Source organism: Strix aluco, chromosome 2 (assembly GCF_031877795.1).
Source record: "Strix aluco isolate bStrAlu1 chromosome 2, bStrAlu1.hap1, whole genome shotgun sequence".
In the NCBI taxonomy this organism is placed as follows: domain Eukaryota; kingdom Metazoa; phylum Chordata; class Aves; order Strigiformes; family Strigidae; genus Strix; species Strix aluco.
Genome location: NC_133932.1, coordinates 78,378,907 through 78,401,835, shown reverse-complemented (window position 1 = coordinate 78,401,835; position 22,929 = coordinate 78,378,907). Strand labels below are relative to the sequence as shown.

The window sequence follows — 22,929 nt, the reverse complement described above, 5'->3', positions numbered from 1 at the left end:
CAAATATCCCTAGTAGTGAGTGAATTTACTTTTGAGCAGAACTGCTTGCAGATTGTGGTTCTTAATCATTAAAAATGGGAATGTTTTATGTGCATTTGTACCAATTGCTGGACCTGAAATTTGGATAGAGGAGAAAGCAAATTAACACTAGAATATGATTGTTCCTAATTTAGTGCATCATTGAGTCTCACGTTTCCTGCTCTGTGGGTTTCTGCTATGTAAATATTGCGGTGGTGATGCACAATCTGTCTCCACTTTGTGCCAGTAATACTTAAATTAGGGGTCGCCTGAAGGAAGATTTTATGCTAGTTGCGGCATTGTCAGTTAATTATCTTAAAGGTTATTTGCTATAATCCAGTTTGCCTCTTTTTGAAAGAAAAAAAACTTGCAGCTAAATATGTTTATCTTAGTTGCAGCCAAGCCCAGGCTAGTTAAAACGCAAAGTCCCGATGTCAGAATGGGGAGTGCAGATGAGCGGGAATGGTTTGCGTGTGCTTGTGTGGCATTCAAGTGGGACACAAATCTCGTCGGTTTTGAAGTTCATATATAAGACTGTGCATAGGGTCTCACTTTCTCTGGTGCCGTATAAAGGTTTTCTGTACATTTCTTTGCTTTCTGGTGGGTAGAAATAGACTGGTGTATGTGCCTTCCCCGTTCTCCTGTCTTTCTCATACTGCAGATGTTGTGCATTAGAAATGCTAAAAAGGTCAAAGCAGAAATGATGCTTTCATCTCAGGGCAAAAGTGTGACAGGATGTTTGCTCTTCTCTTTGCTAGGCTGTCGCATCCGCTCTGTGGTACCTGGGTGTTTTCAGTATGTCCGTGACTACGATATTTGGGTGCTGTCCTGAGCAGTTATTTCAGGGTCACTATTAGGATGCTGTATGCCTGTATCTCTTTCTTCTGTTCCCTCGGTTTTGAAATGTAGCTGTCTTCATGCAAACAATTTAGAAATAGAAAATGTATGACTGGTTTTGCCCATTATTCTGATTTACAAAGCTTGGCTCTCTTACAAAAGACATAAACATACTGCTGGTGCAAATGTGTAGGCAGGTACATGCAGAAAGAAAAAAGTCAAACGACATACTCAGCCAAATATTGTTTATGTTTATGATGTTACTATTCATTCAGCTGAATTTAGTGTCAGAAATCTAAGGAACACCCCTGTCATATGAACAATCGATGAGGAGACTGGACTAAATTTAACTATAGTCCTACTATTACACAATAATGAGGCCAAACATGTTTAATATTTAAGAATTCTGTATTAGGCAAGCACTGGTCTTTGGATTTGTTTTGAAGCTGTTATTTTACTAACATAATGCCGGTTTCTTGATTATATCAGTCACTGTGGGGGTTTTTTGTTTGGGTTTTGGGGAATTTTTTTTTTTTTAATAAGTCCTTTTTAAATAGGTTGTAAGCTTCTATAATCAGCTGCAAGAACAGATTTGCTGAGGGTTTGGGGAAGTTTTTTAACCAACCAGGTTGCATGCTTCATATATTTTTGCATGTAGCCGTTTATCAATAAAAAAGGACTGACAGGTTAAGATGTGAACTTCTGGATCTTGTATCACTGCTGTATTGCCAGGCTTCATAAGAAAATTGGAAAAATAGTTTTCCATGTAGTGCTGCAAACTTCTTAACCAAGTTTGCAGTTTGGTATTATAAATGTGTCAGTAAGAAGAGCTTGGATGGTCTGATTACTTAATCTTTTTCCAAAGCAAACATATCTCACTGAGGGATCCTCTTGCTCCGCATCCTAGCAACATGCTAAAATGTAAGTAATAACTCTTCCCCTACCACCTCCTGACAAATACTCCACACAGTGGTTTTAGTAATCCTCATGTCCTAATGAAACACCTCTTCTGTTTTCCTTTTCCTTTTATTATATTAAAGTGTTCATGTCAGTAAGACTAAAAATATAGCTGTGGTTAATATGGTTGAGACTTGCATGGTTTTGCCATGTTATTAATCAAAGTTGAAAGCCTGGAAAAAATAAATGTGAGGGATTTGTGCGGCTGTTTGTGTGGTAGATAAGTTACTGGTCTGCAGTCTCTGGGATCATAGTTTGTTATTAACTGGGTTTAAAGTTTGATGCCCTTAGTCAACAATATTTTATATTAAAATACAGTAATAAGCTTCTATAATCTATTCCAATTTGAGAGCTACAATTGCCGTAATAATCTTTCTTTGAGAGAAGGCTGAACCAGGCTACTTCATCCTGGAGGCTGAAATGCTTTGACATGGTAGCCCCCAAATGCGAGTACTGAGGTCAGGAAAAATTAGGATCTCGGATGAGCACTGCGGAATTGGAGATGCTGTGGCAGTGTCCAAACAGAAAGAAATTAGAGAGCTAACCAGTTAGCCAAAAGTATTTGGGCTTACCTTACGGAGATAGTCCTGTTTGAGGGGTTGTTTTGTTTGGCTTCTAGGTTGTTTTGGTTGTGGGGTTGGTTTTTTTTTTACATTTCTAATCTGACTGAAAAATAGCATATCTAAGAAATAAATGGTAATATTGTATTTTGGACAATTAGAAGACATGTTGAAAAAGTACATTTTGTATTTTATACAACTATTTATTAAGTGCTCTCTTGTCTAGAACCTTGAGATCTAAAAATGAAAAATTCTTAAAAAGAAAAATATTATTTATGTATCATTTCAATATTTTTCCAGTAGAATTGCATTACTAGGGTATATAATTTTCAAAATTAAAAAATTCATCCTAAAGAAAGCAGGTGTAGCTCTTGGGAAAGTCTAAATATAAATAAATGTCAGAGTGTGTTTAAAAAAATTTTTTAAAGGGTAATAAACATTGTTCTGGTAGTCTAAAGGACAGTTTCTGTTCTAAATTTATGAAGTATTTGTACTGAATTAAACAGGGAAGTGATTTTATAGATCCAGATTAAACTGAGTCCAAGGTGTTGAGTTAGGGGGAGAAGTTACTAGCTTATTTGGAGAGAAAGATACAACTTCTATCAATGAAGATACAATAATCTTTACTATGTAACTCCTGCATTTACATTACCAGTACACTGGATACAGGAATATAATCTCTTCTATATGTAGTTAGTGTTTATATGTGACAAGAAAGTAAGACACTGCAAATGCATTTTTGAGCCATTCAACCTGTAAATACATCATGCACAATATCATTATCGTGATCTTCCTGAATCATCTGGTTTTTGAATAAAATTCATACAGAAAGAAAAGCAGAAGAGTAAATTAAGAGGTTGCTTACACAGTTATCTCATGTACTAATTTATAAATGCTTTCAAAGCACCTGCACATTAAACCAGGGAATAGCTAAATGCTGCCACCGAAGTCACCTGTCAGGTAAGGATTATTTAGAGTTAAGGTAAGTAACTCACAAAACCAAGCTGTATTACAGATTGAATATTTTAGATCCCATGGGGTAAAATAGAAGAAATATCTGTACATGCCACATACAAATGCACAGAGCACTTCTAAGAAGACCTTTAGCATATGTTTCTTGCATTATATTCTATGCCATTGTATATCATGTTCCCAGCAGCTGAGAAATAATATATATGAACTCCAGCGATCTGACAAACTATACAGTTTCTTTTATGGACCTTTCCAGGATTATGAAAAATCTTAGGAATGCATTTATTTACACAGCATCTACTCAACAAAGGAATGGAAATTTCCAGCAGTGGCTCCCTTATAATGCTCTTTGTTTAGGAAAAGCTACCCCAAGCCACTGTATCTTAGAGACGATGCGCCTTCGTGCTTGGGCCGGATCCAGCTCCCACCGCCGCCCGGGGAGGTCTCTCCCCATTGCCCTCCCTCTTCCAGCAATGCCACGGCCCCCGGGAGGGCTCTTCATGCACAGCCCCAGCCATGAGGGATCCATCCTGTCCCAATCGAGTTCATGGGTGCTGGGAGAGCAGGACCATGCCCTGGGGGTGGCAGGCTCCTCTGGGCTGCCTCCTGGGAGGGATACGCTGGAGCATCCCTCTGGCATGGGGTGGTGTGGGACCCCATCAACCCACAGGGATTTTATTGCACTTTACAGGGCATTATATCTCCGAGCTTTACATGGAGCTGGGAGTGCTGGAGCAACAGACTGCACGCAGAGCTTTGAGGTGTCACCAGCTAAGCTGGATCCCATCCCCGGGAAATGCTGGTGGCATGGGCTACCTCTGTGCACACTGGGCTGCAGCGCTGTCAGCCCTCACTCCGAGGACACAGGGCATTTGCTGCTGTTTATGTTCATTAGGCAGTGTATATTCCTCATGCTGCAGAGTGGGGGATTCAGGGATTTGTGATAAATTGCCATCTTTTATGAGCTTCAGCCTTAAGAAGTATAGGCTCAGGTGCATCTCTATGCAAAGATGGGAGCACTGGTGGGATTTAAGCATGGGCCACTGTTATGGTGTTTATCTTTTCAAAAAGTGGCCAAGTGAAATTTTAATGTGAAAATTGATGAATAGACATTGAGAGAGCTCATATTAGTACTTAAAGTTTCTCTATACAATTTTTTATTTGAAAAAGATTTTAGAAATGTGGTTTGTGTCACAGTTGAAGGCTTTTCTCTTAGAAAGATCCATCTGGGGACAAATTTCAAACCTTTACAATAGAGCAGAAGGGGCTGTATTAGCTAATTGCTTGTGCTATACTGGTTCCTACACTGGCGCAATCAGTCCTGAGGGAGTTATGCCAGGTGGGGAGAGAAGGAGACAGCTTTTACTACGCAGGGCTGCAAAAGCTCCTAAGCAGGGCAGAAACTCATACAAAACATTTTCTTGCCAACTCCGCTCCCCCCGCCACTCCCCAGCAGGCATTCGGTGGCTCTTAATCTGTTTCCTCCACTCGTTAAAGACCTGTGTCCAAAACGTGGGGGGAGAGGGACTCGGATGGCGCTTTGACATTTCCCACAGGGAGAAGTTTCTCCACGAGCCAGGAGCAGAAGGACGGATGCTGTGCCCCTCCATAGCCTTTCCACCCGGAGGTGTTCCTGGAGGAGGCAGCTGCTGTCCTGGGAGACGCGGGCCCTGCAGAGGGCATGGCATGGCACCCCTCGGGGTTCCTCCTCAGCAAGGCATGACCCCGCTGTCCTTGTCAGCTCAACAAGGTGTGTGCGGGGTCTTGGTGAGACAGGGTGAGTGCCCTTGCTTTTGGAAGAGCCATGCCATGCCAGCACGCTCCCAATGTAGGCAATGCTTTTTTGTGGGAATGGAGTGGGGAGACACCCATCACTGCAGACACCTGCCCACTATCATGCAAAAGCCTGCTCTGCACCAAGCTACACACCGAGGCAACTACCCAGCTTCCAAATACCTCTTTAAAAAGCATTAACAAGCACTCATGAGCCTTGTTTCAATTTCCAAAGCAGGATCTAACCAGAGATGTAATGTTCTGACCAGATGGCTCTTTTTAAGGTTTACTGAGGGAATTCAGAAGCCTGTACAGCCAAAATATTGTTTCAGTTAATTTAAGTAGCAGCAGTCTTGCTGCCTCTTCACTCCTCTTTGTGCTAGCTGGCTTTTTCAGGGACCTGGGGAAGCTCTCTGCAAAAACTCTGTCAGCTGAAATAGAGAATCACAGTAAAAAATGGCTGTTCAATCCTATTCAGAGAATGAATCTGAAAATAGAAAAAATAGAGAATACAAAAATACCATCGATTCCATTCTCATTGACAGAATGAGCTTCATTGTTATTACTTTTCTCACCTCCGTTATATTTTACAGCTACCTTCCCCTTTGGTATCAAATGCCTTTTGTGTGTCCTGTAGTCATTTACTTATAGATTAAATTTTCTAGTCTATATTTAACAAATTGCTTCCATGATTATAAACCTCAAGTTAATTCTAAATGACTTAATGAAGGGCATCTGAGGATACTGAAGTCTTAATATCAGTTACTTTTCATTTTTCTATATAATAACCATGATGCTCACTAGGGAAAAAAATGCATGGTTGGATAGGATGTTTGTCCAGGAAGCTGCTTTTGTGCTATAAAATAAAGATTTTCTTGGCAGCAGCAAGTGTGCTCTCTAGCATTCTCCCATTCCCAGTACATTATAAGAGAGAGGATGGAAACCAGTGGAGAGTATTCCTGAGTTCTAGGACTCTTCTGTTTCTTTAATTTTATTCTTTCCTACTCCAGAGGAGCACACAGGAAGGCAACAACCACAATGAGAAGAAAGCTAAAGAAAATGTAAAGACAGCAATAAAAAACCCTTGTGTCTGCCTTTCATTGAGGGATCTTAAACAGGTTGTTTGCTCAGTGAGAGGTAGAGACTTTGGTGGCCTGAAGGAGTTTCTGGAGCTGGATGAAGCAGGATCTCTGGGCCCATCCCAGTCTAAATGGCTGTCCCCAGTGGTTCAGGCAGCTTGGGGGTCTATAAGAGGGAAAAACAGCTTGTCTGGTTCACACAGCAGGGCAAGACCCTTTTCCATGGGCTGGGAACAATAATGTCAGGTGGAGAAGTGAAAGACCTTGCAGGTCCTTGTTGTTCATCTTTCCTGCCCAACTGTGAACTTGAGGGATCACAAAGTCCTTCCTGCCTGTTGAGCTTTAGAAGGGCTTTTTCTGTCAGACTTCTTATACTGCTGCTAGGGAGTTATTTGAGGTAAAAATTAATCTCTATTTCATGTGGCTGTTGCTCTTTCTTTCTCAACCTTTTGTGTCCTTCCATCTGCTCCTAGAAGTAGAAGCCTATCTTACACAAACAGGCCTGCTTCTGGCATTACAAACTGATATATCCTCTGAACTAACTAACTGCTTCTGCTTTGGTGGAAGATTACACTGGTGAAAAGAAACAAAAGGTAGTGATATTTAATGTTTTCTTCATATCAACAAAATGGCTACAGAAACTTGCTGGTGTTGATACTTTGCAGAATTCCCTCCCCATCCATCCCTTCCTTCAACAGATCACAGAGATCCACTGAGCATCTCCTCATGCCAAAAAGACATTTTTGATAAACCTTTTCAGGGGTCATTTATTTTCACCAAAGACTGTGTGTATAAGTGTCTTTTCCTCCCATAATGTTGCTACAGAAAAGTGGCAGATGTCAAAGGATTCAAAGGAGCGGATAAGAAAATATATAACCCAAAAAGCTCTGTTCATGTAGCGTGTAGTGTGTGAAGTTTTCAGTTTGTCATAGGTGACTACCCTAGTTATTTGGGCATTTCCTACCTACTGCAAAGATTCTAAAAGAAGGCCATAGTTGTGCGTCAACCTGATCTGGAAACAGGACGGGCCTGAGCAGAGAGGAGAATGAGGCATTATCTTGTTATAGCCTGAAAAACGTGCTCAGTTGACCCAGATATCATTGAACACCTCCTAGCAGCTCACTAACCTTTGGAAGTTCATCACTAAAAGGTAGAATCATGACCCAGCTCCTTATGATGGCTCTTTGGCTACAACTTTCAGAAGAAAAAAAAAAAAAATAAGCCTACATTCAGTACCATCACAGCTGTTAGCTTATTTCCTACTCTTGACTTCCCCCAAAATATGGTTTCAACCTTCTGTTTCAAGGAAAAGTCATTCCTTTGTAGGCAGGATAATCACTCCTACCCCAGGCACAGACCCAACTCCATTTGCTGTGACCAGGACTCTGTTCTCTTTTGTTCATTACCTGTAAGCAAATCCAAGCATTCTTTTTAAGCCCCAAAGCAAGGATTTCCAGATTTCTTCTGCAGGGGCTCATTTAATGTGTGTTTTCATCTAATCACAGGGGAATTATCTTTCTGAATGCCATGCTTTTTAGGGGGACCCTTTGCCATCCACCTGCTTCCTTCCCTCCTCAGAAGATCAAATCTGCCCTTCTTCCAGAACACAATGCTCGTATTTTCTTATAACAGTTAATATTGTTTATTAAGATTAATAAGATTAATGTTCTCAGACCCAAGCAGATTTTAGTGGGTTTATGTGTTCTCCAAAAAGTCATAGGACCAGATGATCCTTGAGGTCCCTTCCAACCTGGTATTCTATGATTCTATGATAATTAGACCTGTGGGTTTTAGAAGTGGGCAAGCCACTGAATTACCATGGAAAGAATTAGTGTTGCTCAGATACCTGTGGATGAAGGATTTCTTGCATCTGTGGACTTGAGGATGCTTGTCTGTAGGGGTTCTCCATTTTCCCTTGTGGGAGGTATGCAAGGTTTACACTGGCCAGCTGGCATCGCCTGTTCTGCTTGTTTCCATTTAGCCTGGCATCTGCCCATGAGTGCTGATACAGGTCACAGGGGTTGGAAGGGGACTTATATAATTATTTGTTTAGACAATGGTTGTATTCACACACAGCCTCTGGCCATTATTACCAGAGCAGTGTAGGAGCTCTGTTTGATTCACGACATCTAATGATGAAGGGGATGGAGAAGAGAAGGGTGGTTGGCTCACTGGTTCCCCCTATGGCTATTTCCCCTAGGTCCTAGATGCACATCCCCTCGGAAGGCAGACAAGTAGGACAAGTTGATAACCTAACTGCCACGCACTCATTGCAGGGATGTGGTCTGCAAAGGAAAGTATAGCAAGCTAAACTGTTGAGAAAAGTAGTTGAAGAAAAACAAATCTTCATCAGCGGGGCATTATTTCTAACCCTGTGACAGCAGAGTGACATCAAAGGACCTCCCCTCACTCATGAGTTTGCTTGTCTTCTGAGCAACAGTCACCTAACCAGTGGCAGAGATTTTTTTGGCAATTCCATAAGCATTAGATAACCCCTCTCTTAGACCTATACTTAACTCAAAATTCATCAGCAGGTGCTTTCTTGTCCATATTGCAATTTCATGGAACATGACTTTGTCTTGCTTTTCCTTTTCTTCCACTGACCCGGGCACCCACAGTCTCCGCCATGCCAAAGCCTTACCTACTCACCAGGATCCCCTAGCACCTCCAAGCCTTCCATCTAAATCACCTGACCAGATTTCCAAAGTAAACTGCTTTTGAAAAAGTTGGCTGTCTCTACATAGTGGCCCAGCACAGCCCATACATTGACACACACAACAAAAGAGTATAGCACCATTGACTATATTCTTTAAGCTGATGCATGACAATTGATTTTTTTCTTTCTACTGTAGACAAGCCACAGGCTTAACATAATCTTTAAAATTACCTTTAAGAAAGTCCTGGCCACTGTCACATGGGAGCTAAAGTTGCTGGCTACATGTATGATGAGATCTGGTAGAACAGGGCATCAAATCAAAAGTTTATTTGCAAAGGCTTGCCAATGATCAAGGTAATTAATAACAACAGTAGTGGTTCCCAAAACAGAGTGCAGAGTTCTCACAACCAGTGCTCATGTGTAGAGTCCTATCTGCCATCAAATGGGAAGCTGGTAGACTTTTTGGAACTTGACGTATTTTGTACTTTGAAATTTATATACTTGCTATGCCTTAGGAAATGCAAACCTCACATTCAGTACCAGTGCAGGTGATTAATAGATTCCAGTGGCCTAAGAATTGAGGGTCTTCAGTAACCCTCTTAGTGAGTTCATTGCAGTCATTGGGATGGATATGCATAGAGATATGTGGATGTGGATGTTGATAGATAACCACAGGCGGAGCAAATGCTGAGAAAAAAACCACAAGCATTCCCAGATGCAGGAGTATATCTAATTCTTCCATCTTGTCAACCAAAGGGGACTAGCTCATCTGATCGCTGTCCCACATGTCCCAGAACAATTATTATTTTACTTTAATTAACTCATGTACTTTAATCCACAGCTCAGAGAGAACTGTGTCACACAACTACAAGGTGCCTTAAATGTTCTGTATCATGATAGTTTTAGCCATCTTGTTTCTCTTGTTAACCCATTGGTACATAAGGAAACAAAAGATGGTGGGAGTAAAACCCCACGTAATATTGTATATTATATAAAAAGATTTCAGGACAGATGAAGAAGTGTGAAACTTTACTTTCCCTGATCTTCTGGAAAAACATGAAGGGTACCTCACTTGTGATCCTGTCCATCGCTTGTTGTAGTCAAAGTCAACACAATTCTACCACCCATTATAAACTCAAGCAAGAGAATTGGTTGTATCGTTTCTTCCCCTTTCCTGGTTCCACCAGAACATACTGATCCCCAGATGACACAGAAATCATGGACTCTGAATCAATCCCATCAATTTAACTTCTAGAGAGGTAAAATGCTTCTTACCATTAAAAAAAATATATACTCTGTTTATGAGATGGTTGTACAGATTTACCAAGCTCTTAGCTACTCCCAAAAGTTTCACAGAGCAAATGTTCCTGGATACTGCACACACAGAAAAAGAGGAGACCTTCATGTTCCAGGAAACACCGCATTAACATGTTCATCTTTTGGCCGTGGCAAATAACAGACCAACACTGAGACTCTTTCTGCAACTTGATACATGTCATTCCTTATAGGTAAAGGAAATCTTTAAGGATGACATACAGATATGACAAGAGCCATGTCCAAGATTCATGACAACACATGGCCAGAGTTGTCTTCTAAGTTGTCAAAGAAGAGCCCTCAATGACATGTTGAACTTGGCTAGATCTGAGTTGGTTTTGGTAGTGGCTTCCTTTATCCAAAAGGAGGTTCATAAGGTACAAGCATAAGCTCTGGCAAACTGATGTGTTACAAAGTTTGGTTCTGCATCTCTTCGGTCTCTCCACAGTCACCTGGAAATTTATTGCATTAGTTATTCCTGCTGCACAACTTGATTTGCCCCCCTTTTTCGTAAGTCTGTATCTTTAGCTCCTGACCTGTGAAAATGACTGTTCTCTGTCAACTCTGCCTTATCACTTCTCTTGTCTGTAGGCTGGATCTTTCTATTGCTTGAGGCTGATCATGCTCAATTCTCTTTTTTCCAAGACTATCATTTTTCGCTGTTCCCTTCTGGGGGGGAAAAAAAAAACAAAAAACAACAACAAAAAAAAAAACCACAACAAACCCTAGCAACTTTCTGTAATTTTAATTCCCTTCCAGCTGTTTTCTGTATTTGCCAAAAGCCTTCTCTGTTCCATTCTCAAAGCACTTTAGGACATATTGAAATTCAAAGTAGAGCTGTTAAGACCTTACTCAGCATGGCCTGCATCTTGCATAAATAGCTGTTACATTTTTTAAAATGTTACTACTGTTTTAACAGAGCATTAAATGTCATTGTGAATTTATTGCATTGAAATACTACATGGTTCCTGGGGGATGCAGCAAACTGCACAGCACTGGTCCTGCATCGTTCAGCCTGGAGAAAGTGGTCTGATACAAGAGATGGAGATGGGGAAATGATGACATGGTGGGCTCTGTGGGCAACTGTAATAACCAGGCAGAGAGAAGAGGAGCTAGATGCTCTGTGAGAGCAGAGCTATCCAGAAGGAAACACCTTTGAGTCTTTCCTCACTTGTCAGTCATCTGGGAAGGACTCTTAGGTGGTCTGCATGATGACCCAAATGAGAAACACTGCCTGTTCACTTTCTTCCTTGATTTCTCCTGATAGTCTGCCCTGACAGAAGCATACAGCAATCGGGCTAAGGGAAGCCAAAGGTTGTGCAAAAACAAATCCCTCTGCTGTGTTGTGCTGCCTTCACAGGCCAGCCAAAGAGCTCTTACAACTCCCATAGCCTCCAGGCTGGTCAGTGCCAAAGTCACCCTATTTCTCACAGGGCTTCTCCCTTCACACTCCCAACACATTCACTGTGTTGTTGCATGAAGGATGGCAGTAGATAAGGACAGCAAAACATGTGCTGCATCACTTAAAACGGAAGCAGTGTCTTTGGCCCACAGAGCCACCTCAGAAGGGCTGCACTTCCAGCCTGCTGTCCAGCGAGTCCCGCAATCATCCTCTGTTCCCCCGCTTCCCATCCCACCTGAGTTACTTGCACCTGTGCATTGTCGCCCGAAGGCTGCACCTACCAGCTGCAGCTCTGCCTCCCAGCTGCTCCTTCTCACAGCTCCTCAGCCTTTACCTGGAGGGCCTGTCTCTTCCCAGGGCAGGTCTGATGCATTTGACTCACCTGATGGCAGGGTCCTTTTACAGGTTTCAGAAAAGGCTCCCACTGCCTGATGTATACAGCCACATGGCAAGCGAGAACCACCGCCACCAAACACGATGGATGCAAACCCCAGCCTTGCACCATGCACCCACCGTTGTTCCCATTCACACTGCAAGCTCCCTTAAGAACAGACCCATGGTCCCACAGCTGAACTACTGGAAGTCTAAGTACAGGCTGGAAGCCTGAGATTATTGAGAAAATTAGCCAAAAAGAAAATTTAGATCTATGACTAAATTAATCCCCAGATTAATGCTATCAAAGCAAATGGTGTTTATAGAAAGTCCTGTTTTCTTTATATTCATGTGAGAGAAAATCAAAAGCATGCTAAAGGCAAATTTCATCTAGCAGAATTGGAAAAGAGAGCATGGGGACAAAGCTGTAATTACTGGTATTTCCTATCTGTTGAAACTTGTGGGTGGAAAGAGAGGCAGTGAATAGAGTATATTCAATGGCATTAAAATCAGTTTCTTTTTCTGGACTTTAGCTCAACACTGCAAATTAGCAGGGAGAAAATAAGCCTCAGAGTGAAGAGGCAGAGAAGCCAACTTCCTCGTGTTACTCTTTGCTGTTCGGAAAAAAACCTCATTTTTTTCCTTCAAGAATTCAAATTCCTAGCAACCCATACTACAGCTGCACGCTGACAAGAAGAGAACATACAGCAGATCTCAAGTGGTTCGGTGTTCATGTGTCCATGCACACCATTACCCTGGTTTCCTTTCTAAACATGTTATTTTAATGAAGAGAGGACACGGGCATGCTGTTTAATTAACTCCTGCTTTCTAAAAAAGATGTCCTGACCCAGATTCATTGTGCTCCAACTTAGGCACCTGCAGAGGTACCTGAATTCAGAGCATCCCGTATACAGTCAGTGGAAGGGATAAGACCCTCCCGATCATGATCTGGACCACCAGAGATCAGAATTGCCATTCCTAGGTGCCCATCTCTTTCTGCCAACTATCACAGGTACTTAGGATAACTGGGCTCCTAAGTCAGCCATTTCACAGAACCAGGAAGGATGATTCTAGACCTTAACATATCTCTACTTATCACTGTCATCCCACATGCAAATTTCTCTTTTAAGCAATAGCTATTATTTGACTGAATGCCTATAGAAAAGTAGGCACAATTAAAACATGTTTTTCTTACAGTAAAAAAAAATGTATCTTGCAGTTTGAGATCACTGTGTAGACCTGGATTATTCTGAAGAAGTCCTATGTCATAAAATGTTTACTTAGTTCCCAATTTATTTTCACAACAGTTAATAAATGGAATAGCTTGAGGCTGCATTTTCTGTAAAGGTTTAAAAGTGTAAGTGAAAATAGCTGAGATGTAGCTAAGATAAAAAGTGGTGTAGTATTATTAATATTAGTATTAATATTAATGTTGTTGTTGTTGGGGTAATGTAGGGTTGATTGGTTGTTCTGTAAACATGAAATTCGATTTGAAGCATCTACCCTTGAGTATCTGTCAGTCCCATTATTCTCCAAACCCACCTAAAATACTGCAAGCTATAGGAGGAAATCTTACTTTGAATTAAATAATAGTTTTAACTATTAGCTTTTTAATGGCTTTAATACAGCCTGTTCTTACATGCAGCAGTATTGATTTGTATTAGATACTGTTTAAGGTGGATTTTCATCTTAACTGTTCCAGAATGTGATTTAGTATTTAATTAATACTGCTTCAGTCAAGCTAGGTATGTTACTGGAGCAACACATTTCCTAAACATTTTTGTAAATGGGTTATATTTTCACTTTACTTACTAAAGTCCTTTATTTAATGATTATCAAGCCTTAAATGAAAACCAGGAAACAATAAATGGCTTGTTCTCCTCTGCATTTCCCTCCCTGTGCGTGCACAGACACGCATGCGGCTATCATTCTTACCATGCTCTTGGTTGGCCTCGCTCACTGGCAAACCTAAGGCCAGCCTGTGATCCCGTATCGATTGCAGCAGGACATTAAAAGGGCGCACAGTGCTTCACAGAGACACCCTGTGCAACGCTGGGGCCAGGCCTTCAATGCTGAATTCTTCAGGGAAGGGATTGCATCTTTGTATTTTTTTTTTCCAAGAATGTGTCAAAGTACAGTCAGAATTACAAATAAGATTTTTTTTTTGGTCTACAGAACTTTGGCATGTCTTGATGCACAGTGTTTTATCTTCAAAATCCTACCTCAGCCACACATGTGTGAATTAAAGCTTCCAAAGGAACAAGTCAGGTTTGGCCCTATTTAAAACCTGTGTCTTCTGTTTTAAGATTTAACTACCACTCATAGTTAATGATTTTAAACCTGTCACCATGGTACCAACACAAAATCCCTAGAAATACAAAGTGACTTCTGAAACGTGGCTCTCGGGCGGCCACCACTGAGTCACACTGGTTAGTTCTGCATTTGCTCGGGGAAATGCCCTATATGCAGTGCTCAGGTGGGCTTTACCTTGGCTCCAGAGCAGATTTGGGCAATATTATTGCGCCAGCTACTTGTTTTTTCAGCTTTCATCCCAGCCCCTGGCTCTAAGCACAGGCCCAGCCTATCTTTAGCACCAGAGACCTGATGGAGAGGTGCAGCAACACAACCTCAACATACCCCCAAGTCAGGAAAACTTCCCTCCACCCCCCCAAACTCCTATTGCTGTTTTCTGACAAAGATAACACTTCTGGCTTTGCCCTCCATCCGCAGTTTCGCACCGGCCCTGTGGCACAGCCCCGGCGCTGGAGGGGGATGCTGGCCGTAGGGAGCAGAGCTGTCCCCGAGGCGCAGTGTCTGCCAGCCCCCCCCCCGGCTGGCACACACGGCCTGGCTGCTCTTGGCCCTCGATGCTTGCCAGCTAGAGAAGCTGAAACAGGCAGTCTGCACACTGGGCCTCTCTTTTCTCTCTCTTTTTGCCTCCTCTTTGGAGCCCTCGGTGCCCACCGCATTTCTTTAAACGCATTTGCCCCGTCTCGGTTAGTTTGTCTCCTAAAACTCATTCAGGATTCCTGGGGGAGCCGATGTTTCTTGGCAAATGGATGTGTTGTTAAAGAAAAGACAAGCCAACTACGATTTCCAGAGGTCCTCTCAGGAAGTTTATATTCTCTCTTTTCCAGGGAGCGTTTACTTTCCACGGGAGCATGATCGACATGCCATTACTGAAGCAGGCACAGAACATTGTTACGCTTGCCACAGCCATCAAGAAAAAATGAGCTGGTAAATGAAGCTCTCGCCATGGGGCCCCAGTAGCTGTTTTAAAAGATGACTATAATACTTCAGGGGAAAAAAAAAATTAAAGACGTCAAGCTTAAGCAGAAATTCATTTCCATTTTGCAGATCTGTCATAGTTCGCTTGCCAGAATTGCTAATTACTAAATTCCCAACTCAAACCACTGCTCGCTCCTGCACAGCCCATGTACTACTCATAGCCTGCAATGAAGTGACATCACCGACTGTGTGACATCATGGTAATTACGACGAATGTGGGATTATGACTTCACTGAAGGAGAAAGGCAAATTGGAAGCTGTGAACTCTGTTAAAAGAGCAGATGAAAACCACATCAGTCGCTTCCATTTGTATCTACGCTTCTTCCAGCTCCAGTGCAGAACTGTTGTCCGAAAAGGCAAAGCCTCGAATAATTACACACCAGTTGAAATCATTGCGATGAAAATTATTATCCTATGTGGGCTTCACGTGTCCCGTCCACCCCCCCTTCTGTAAATGTGCATGAGCCATTAAAAATATTGCTTCGACAATGCGGGACTCTTGACTTTCTTCTTTTTTTAAGCAGTCGCTATTCAGAGCGTTTCCTCCTGGAAGCGTCCAGCCCAGGAAGGGTTGGACGGCAATAAACTTGTAGTTTTCGGAGGCACAATGCAGCAGAACTTGTGCATATGGTCTCGAGTCAGATTTACATCACATTAGGGATACGGCTACAGGTCATGTGGGCCGTGTGGTTAACGGGCTTAGTAAAGCTGTTTTGAAGAGGTTAACCCAGCTTGTAGTAAGGGTAAATAAACATAACAACCAAGCATTGTCCTCTATTCAGCATGTACTCTTATATGGAGGGCTAAAGGGTATTGAAGCTGCAGAGGATCAACTTGTGGTTGCCAGAGGACTCCAATGAAGTTTGAAACACCAACAATCAGAGATTTTGTTTCTGTTCCTCATTAAATCATGAGCTTTTGTGCTCAGACTATGAACGACTGTTCTTTAAGAAATTAACAGAATGGGAAGTTTTAAACTATGCACCAACCTTTTCATGACCTACACAGCAGCAACGCTGCTGCACTTAGACAAACACCGCGGGGAAGGCTGTTCTGTTTATTTAAATTTGTAAATAGAAAACAGTTGTTTTTTAGTTTCATTTTTCACTGCCTCCATGGCCATTTTACTTATGGAGTCACAGTGCCTTATTCCTCCCATCTGCTCCCTTAGTATGTTTCCCCTCGTCTCCGAGCAGCGATTTTAAACATTTTGGGTTATTTTTTGGTTTAATTAAGGGATGAGGAAGGGGGGGAGTGGGGGGGAACAAAACAAAACAAAAACAAACCACCAAAAGCCACCGACCAACCTGCGTGGAAGCAGCGAGGAAACGGAGGGCGGGGGCGGCGGGAGCGCCTCGCCGCGGCCCCCCCGGGAACGGCGGGGACACACGGGGCTCGGTCCGGGGAGCGCCGGAGGAGCGGGACGGGGGGCGGGCGGCACCCCCCGGCACCCCCCACCACCCCCAGAGCGCTGCCGGGCCCGGCCGGGGGGCGGCGGCGGCGGAGCCCCCCCGCGGTCCCTCCGCGGAGTTTGGGGATGCGCGGCGCCGGCCGCCGCCGCCACCCCCCCCCGGGTCCCGTCCGAGGGCGCTGCGCCGGGGCATCCCTTACAGCGCGGGGACCTCCGGGCTAATCTGATTAATTAAAGACTACCTGTTTATATTGCGCCTCGCAGCCCCCCCCCCGCCCCGGCGTTTCAGGGCACCCTCCGTTATTAATTCTTGGCTGACTAAATTATGGGTAACACTATTAAAACATTATCAGAACTAATGAGAAACAATTACTTAGAAGATGAGCTGGGACAAGCCGGAGCTGGGCACATGTGTAGTTATCCCCGCAGATTACGTTAATAAATCATCAGGTGCAAGGCAAGACGGAGGCGAGGCCTGGCGCAGGGAACGGAAAATGAGATTTATGAGATATAGGGTTTGGTACGGTTTTTTTGCTTTTTTGCATAATTTTTTCATTAATCTCAATAGGACCCGTGTGGCGTAGATTGTTTTATTCCCTTAATACCGCGCCGGGGGAGGGGAGGGGAGAGGGGGGGAAGAAGATTTCAAAAAATAACGTCTTCATTGTTTTACTGAAGTCTTAATGACAATGCATGACAAGCCCGCGGGAGCTGCGCGGCCGCGGAGGGCAGCGCGGGGGGCGGCGGAGGCGCACCCGAACCCCGCCTGCGCCCGCCACCTCAGCTCCCTCATTAAACCCAAGAAATATTAATAAGCTTTCTCGAGGTGTTTACGCGCAACCTCTTGCTTCCGCGGCTGACTGCTTAAGTAACTTCATTTCGTGAGCCGCACGCGGAGACATCGAATATGCAAATCAAATGCGGGCTATATTGAGATTTCTCCTTAAATTTCCCCGACACACACACACACCCCCGCCAGCGGAAAATTCTGCTTCCTTTTAACAGTCTTAACGATTTTCACTTTATAAGAAATAAAATCCGATTTATTTGTTTTTTCGTTTACTTTAGGAAGCTTTCCGTGTTTTTCTGGCTTTATTCTTCTCCTCTTTCTTTCTTTTTCTTTCTCTCTTTTTCTTTCCCGCCTGGTGCTAGGCAAGCAATTGATGAAACAAAACAGATTATAAGATTAGCAGCAGGATTTTGTGCATATTAATGATAGGGAAGGGCACCGAATGGGTTTGTAATTGCAGATCTTGCGCTTGGGATTGGGAACTGTAGCCCTGCTACAGCAAAGACCCCCCTGTGAGGTTTTCACATTGGAACTTAGGGGAAAAGTGAAAAAGTAATTACCAGAGCACAACACTGAAATGTTAAAGCACTTATTCTTTCTTTCAGCGTTCTGTTTTAAAGGGGGAAAACGGGCAAAATGGAAAATAAATTACTTTCAAATAAGTAGGTTAGCACCTGAATGCTGGTGCGCATTTTCCCGTCTTTTTTTTTTTTTTTTTCTCTCTCTCTCCTTTTTTTTCCTTTTTTTCTTTTTTTTTTTTTTTTTTTTTTTCAAATTCTAGCAATTATTTGGCAGGGCATTTGTTTCTGAACCTACCATCCAAGCAGCAGAAACGGGGGAAGGGAGGGCAGGGAGACCTCGGGGACAGAGGGGCACTCCGCCTGTGAGGTTTGAAGCAAATATCGCCAGGAAAGCTGTTCAAAGCTGCAGTCTGAAATTTAGAGCTATTTTTTTGTTGGGGTTTTTTTTCTTTTCTTTTGGTTTTGTTTTGAAATCGGGGCTTAAAAGGAAAAGATTGTTTTGGTTTCCTCTTCGACACAAGCATCAAACGGTATTTTAGTAAGGGATGCATTTCACAACCACAAATCCCTTCCAGGACCGGCTTGTTCCCTGCAATATCGCGAAGTAACCTGACACTGAATTTTGACTCTTATTAAGGGTCCCTCCTTGTTTCTTGGGCTGTTTCGGTCCTCCTCCTCTGAGCTTACTCTTCCTAGAAATTTTTGCTTTCAAAACACAGTGCTCCTTTACTGACTTTCCTAATCCTTCTCTCCTGTGATTAACAGCAAAAGATGGCTTAGGTTTAATGGCACCTACTCGCGCGTATTGTTTTAATTCTGCTTTCAACGGAAAATAAATGTATCTGGTGGAAATTAGGCTTTGAAAACTTTTTTTTTACGAGCCAATAAAACGGAGTATCTGCTCCTCAGGCAGTAATTTCTGATTTCGAATTGGGCGGGGAGGGAAAAAAAAAAAAAAAAAAAGAAAGAAAAGAAAACCCAACTTTGACCGCATTTCGTCCATCCCATCGCTGCAACCCTCTCTTCTCCCTCCTTCACCTCCCTCAGGTTCAGAGCATGGCAAAGCACCGAGACAGGACTATTTTTTAACTACTGTTTTAAAGATAAAAAAGGGGAAGGGAGAAGGGAAAGAAAGCCCTTGAGGGCAGTATATTATTTTCTGTTTTTCCCGGTGCCCCGGGGGAGCCGGGGACGGGGGGAGCCGCGGGGCGGGCAGGGCTGCGGGACGTTTTTTTGGGGTGCTGGTATTTGCAGGAGCTGCCGCGCTGGCGGGAGGGGGGGGGGGGGGGGGGGGGGTGTCCCCGTCCTCCCGACCCGTGTTCGAGAAGCTGCCAGCGATGCCCGGGTTGACGGGAGGGGACCTCCGCAGCACCCCACACCGCCGCGGGGCCGCCGGGCTGCAGCCGCGGAAGGGGGCGGGGGGGGGGGGAATGCAGGGAGGGAAGGAGAGCAGCCCCTGGCCCCGCGCCTTCCCCCGGTCACCGGCGGAGAAAGAGAAGGGGGAAAAGGGGAAGGAGGAAGGGATGCCTTAATCACACCCATTACACCACCACCAGTACGGTCTTGTCCAGCCACCCTCATGCCCACAGCACTCTGTCAGTTGGGACCAGGGCGCCTGTGGAAAGGCCACCTGCAGAGAGGTACACACACCCCAGCCTGGCACCAGTGGTGCCCTCCATCTCCTTTACCCCTTCCTTCCCCCTCACAGTCCCCACTGGGTCTCCTTGTCCCCTCGGTGCACCCCAGGTCTCACTTCAACCCCCAGCAGGGGGTGTCCCTCACTGGGAACAGGAGGGGGGCTTTTCTCCCCATGTCCAGGGGTGCAGGGAATGGGATGCAGAGTGGAAATGTCCTGCGTGTGCCCATACAGCAAGCAGGGGAGAGATCAGCTAGGCTCACTGTCTTTGGGGTTATTGCTTCCCAAATCTGTGACAGCAAAGCCAGTACCATAAGGTGCTGCTCAGAATGATGTATTTAGAAATGCAAGCAGCCCAATTCCTAAAGCTGTTGTCGGTGCTCACTGCCTGCTGGCATCATTTGAAGCTGATCAGCCTGGTGAGAATGAGGAGTGCAAAATGCCTCTGCCACCTTCTTGGGCCTCTGTAATTTAAAGTGTGGCTCCACATAGCTTTGGGTCTTATGCTTATAATTTTACTCCTATTTCTGCTAGAGCTGCTAATGTTATTAAAGTTCTGATATCAAGCACATGCATCAGGAATTTTTCAAACTGAAGCTTGCTAAAGGTAAAAACCTTGTCCCTGTGTGAGACATGCCTGCAATAGCCTAGAATTTATGGGAGACCTATTTCATGCTGCTGGGAAGACCTGGTCTAGGCTTCCTGATACCTGACTTAATTCCTGGCTTGCTTTTGCAGTAATCTCTAATATATAGCAGTGTTTGTGCAGGTCTGGTGTACTGTGGGATGCCACTGGAAATGCTTCATGTTAACTCTGCATGTCCTGTCTTACATAAAAATGCTGCTCAGATGCAGTCGATAGTGCACGTATCTGCAAATCTGAGCATCCCTGAGAGCCCTGCCTCCAGTTTTGTCACCAAGAGGCCTGTGGTTGGGTAATACAGAATTAAATATTTGCAAGTGAGGGAGAAGCCAGTGGCAAAGGATGTGCAAGGGCTGTCCAGTTACATCACTGGTGTTGCTGTGTGACAGCACAGGTGGGAGAACAAAATCACTTCCACCCTCTTCAACCATCAGTGCTTGGGCTGTCAGTGAAGGGTCTGTGTTTTACTTTGAGTTACTGAAAGAAGGTTCCCCAGGTGTGTGGTACTCAGTCAGGGTGCAGGGAAGAGCTGTGCTCTCTGCTCACGAGATGCCTCAGCCAGAGCTCTCCCTGCAGAGGCTGCCCACTCCTCTCTGCCCCACGGCCGTGCCGTGCCTCAACCTCAGTGCTCGCAGGACTGTTGGGGTACTCCCGAAAGCCTACCTGTGCATTGCAAAGCGTTCACTTTCAGCTCCACATCGTGATGCTCTACTCAGAGACCACTTGAAATACATAATAGGTAGAAACATCTATAGCTTTCTTTACAATCAGTTTTGGAAAAAGCAGTTCCCCCTGAAAGAAAAGGCCAATCCTGTACTAACAGCAAAATCTCTGTTGGTGCAGTTCTGAGATTTTGCAAGGAGTTACAAAATCCAGAGGTGAAGTAGATTAACTGACTTCACCATGCAGATTAATTGGTGTCTAATATTTTGTTGAATATTAAAGATATGCCAAATTTACAGAAAAAGGCACACAGTAAGTTCAGTAATAAATGTAAATATGTCTCTACATTGTAACTATGTTAGGCAATCCTTTCTTTAATGTCTAACTAGCATTTGTTAAGGTGGGTGTGTGAGGGCGATGTGTACAGTGCACGTTTGCTGTCAAAGCCCAGGGAAATAAGCGTGTCTTTGTGCCTAGGTTTGCCTGAAGCACGCACGTTCCCAAGTATAGACAGACAGAGAAAATTGGAAGGCTGTCCCTTTTCACATGGAGGGGAGATGTAAAGATCTGTGCTTGGTTCCTGGCCTCACTCCCCCCTTACTGGCATCAGTTTGTGTCAAGTTTACCAAAAAACCCTGCTGCTGTAACACTCCATTTGAGAGGCAGAGGGGGAAGGATAATAAACTTTTTTTTAATTGCTTCCCTGGCTATAAATTAGCATGCATTGGGCTAAATTTTTTCCCTTGAACAAAAGCACAATTGACGGCGAGGCTTAGGGAAAGTAGGGAGGGAGCTCTGAGCCCCAAGGCTCCCCTGCGTATTGAACCTGAGCAGGGGGAGGCCTTGTCTGTGCCCAGAAGTTGAAGGGCACTGAGAACTACAACAAAACAATAGGGATTTTTATGTTTCACTGACTGTTTTTGCAGCTGCATCTTCCCCCCTCCTTCTCTCCCCTCCCATTATTTCATGTGAGAACCAAGTATGAAAATAGAAGCCATGGCTTTTCCTCCTGCTACAGCCAACGCGCATAAAACCGGGCCAGAAATCACCAGAAATCTGAGGTTAGTTATAAGTCACTGTTATGGGCAAAAGCAGAAATTGTTTTGTGCTTCTACACCATGTTTCATTTCTGTTATCACAGATGTAAAGACAGGGTTGAAGCTCAACGACTGCATTGTGGGTTCAACATGATCATTTTTGCATCCCCGAGGCTCACCATGGCATTTGAGGAGGAGCTGGCAGAACCCACTGAGTTCTGCTTCTGCAGCTCCCCCTCCACGCAGACCTCCCATTCAGCCCTAGAATATCTGATAAACCATCTCTTCCTATGGTAAAAAGTTCATATAAGGTGATTTTAATCTGGAGCTGTCTGTGGAAACCCTTACGCTACTGCTCCTCTTGTACATCCCGTCACCAACCTGAACAGAGAGCCAACTACAAGTAAGAAGTAGGTGGACACGGACCACAAGCTGGAGAGCAAATGTTTACAGAGAGGCAGCCTAAGGAGTGGGGAAATACTGGTGGAGAGTGGCTGAGAAATGGCTGAGGGATGGGGATGGAGAGGACAGATGCATGCCTGCCCTCTCATACTCTGTGGTGGAGTCATCCCTTGTTCTCCACATCCGTAGGCAGGATAGGCAGAAATCACTTTAACTGTAGCAAGGGAAACCGTGAACATCTTCACTGTTTGTAAAACAAAAAAGATATCTAATTGAAGATGTTGCACAATAACATCAGTCACTAAAGGAAAGGGGTGAGGTTTCTTTACAGAAGACTAGGTAAGCATTTGCCACAGGACCTTCATGAGGGGGGTGCACTAGGTGAACCCTGAGGTCTTTTCTAGTAATTTTTTTATACTACAGTCATTTTTTTATGCTATAAAATGTACAGAGATGCAACAAAAAAGGGGAGAAAGAGGAACCTTAGAAAATGAACAAGGGAAGAATAGGAAACTTACTTTCCTACCCCTATACTTTGTCAAGTTGTGCTTGCACCTTAGTCTCCTGCCTAAACATCTCCACCAATGGACAGTTTCCC

At 43.9% G+C, this 22,929-nt stretch overlaps 1 protein-coding gene and 1 long non-coding RNA gene across 4 annotated transcripts in view; one reads left to right on the top strand and one right to left on the bottom strand.

Moving 5' to 3' along the window:
* Window positions 1-15,717, top strand: part of CLYBL (citramalyl-CoA lyase) — a 177,556-nt gene extending 161,839 nt beyond the window's left edge. The window contains exons 8-9 of one of the 3 annotated variants that reach the window (XM_074815388.1): window positions 15,078-15,177; window positions 15,298-15,717. In XM_074815388.1, coding sequence (XP_074671489.1) covers window positions 15,078-15,173 — 96 coding nt within the window. In that variant the 3' untranslated portion in view covers window positions 15,174-15,177; window positions 15,298-15,717. Of the gene's footprint in view, window positions 1-1,720; window positions 1,777-15,077 lie in introns of all 3 variants that reach the window. The other 2 variants (XM_074815389.1, XM_074815387.1) reach the window with 2 other exon arrangements.
* Window positions 1-22,929, bottom strand: part of LOC141919564 (uncharacterized) — a 64,718-nt gene that overhangs the window by 22,336 nt on the left and 19,453 nt on the right. The gene's annotated exons all lie outside the window — the stretch shown is intronic.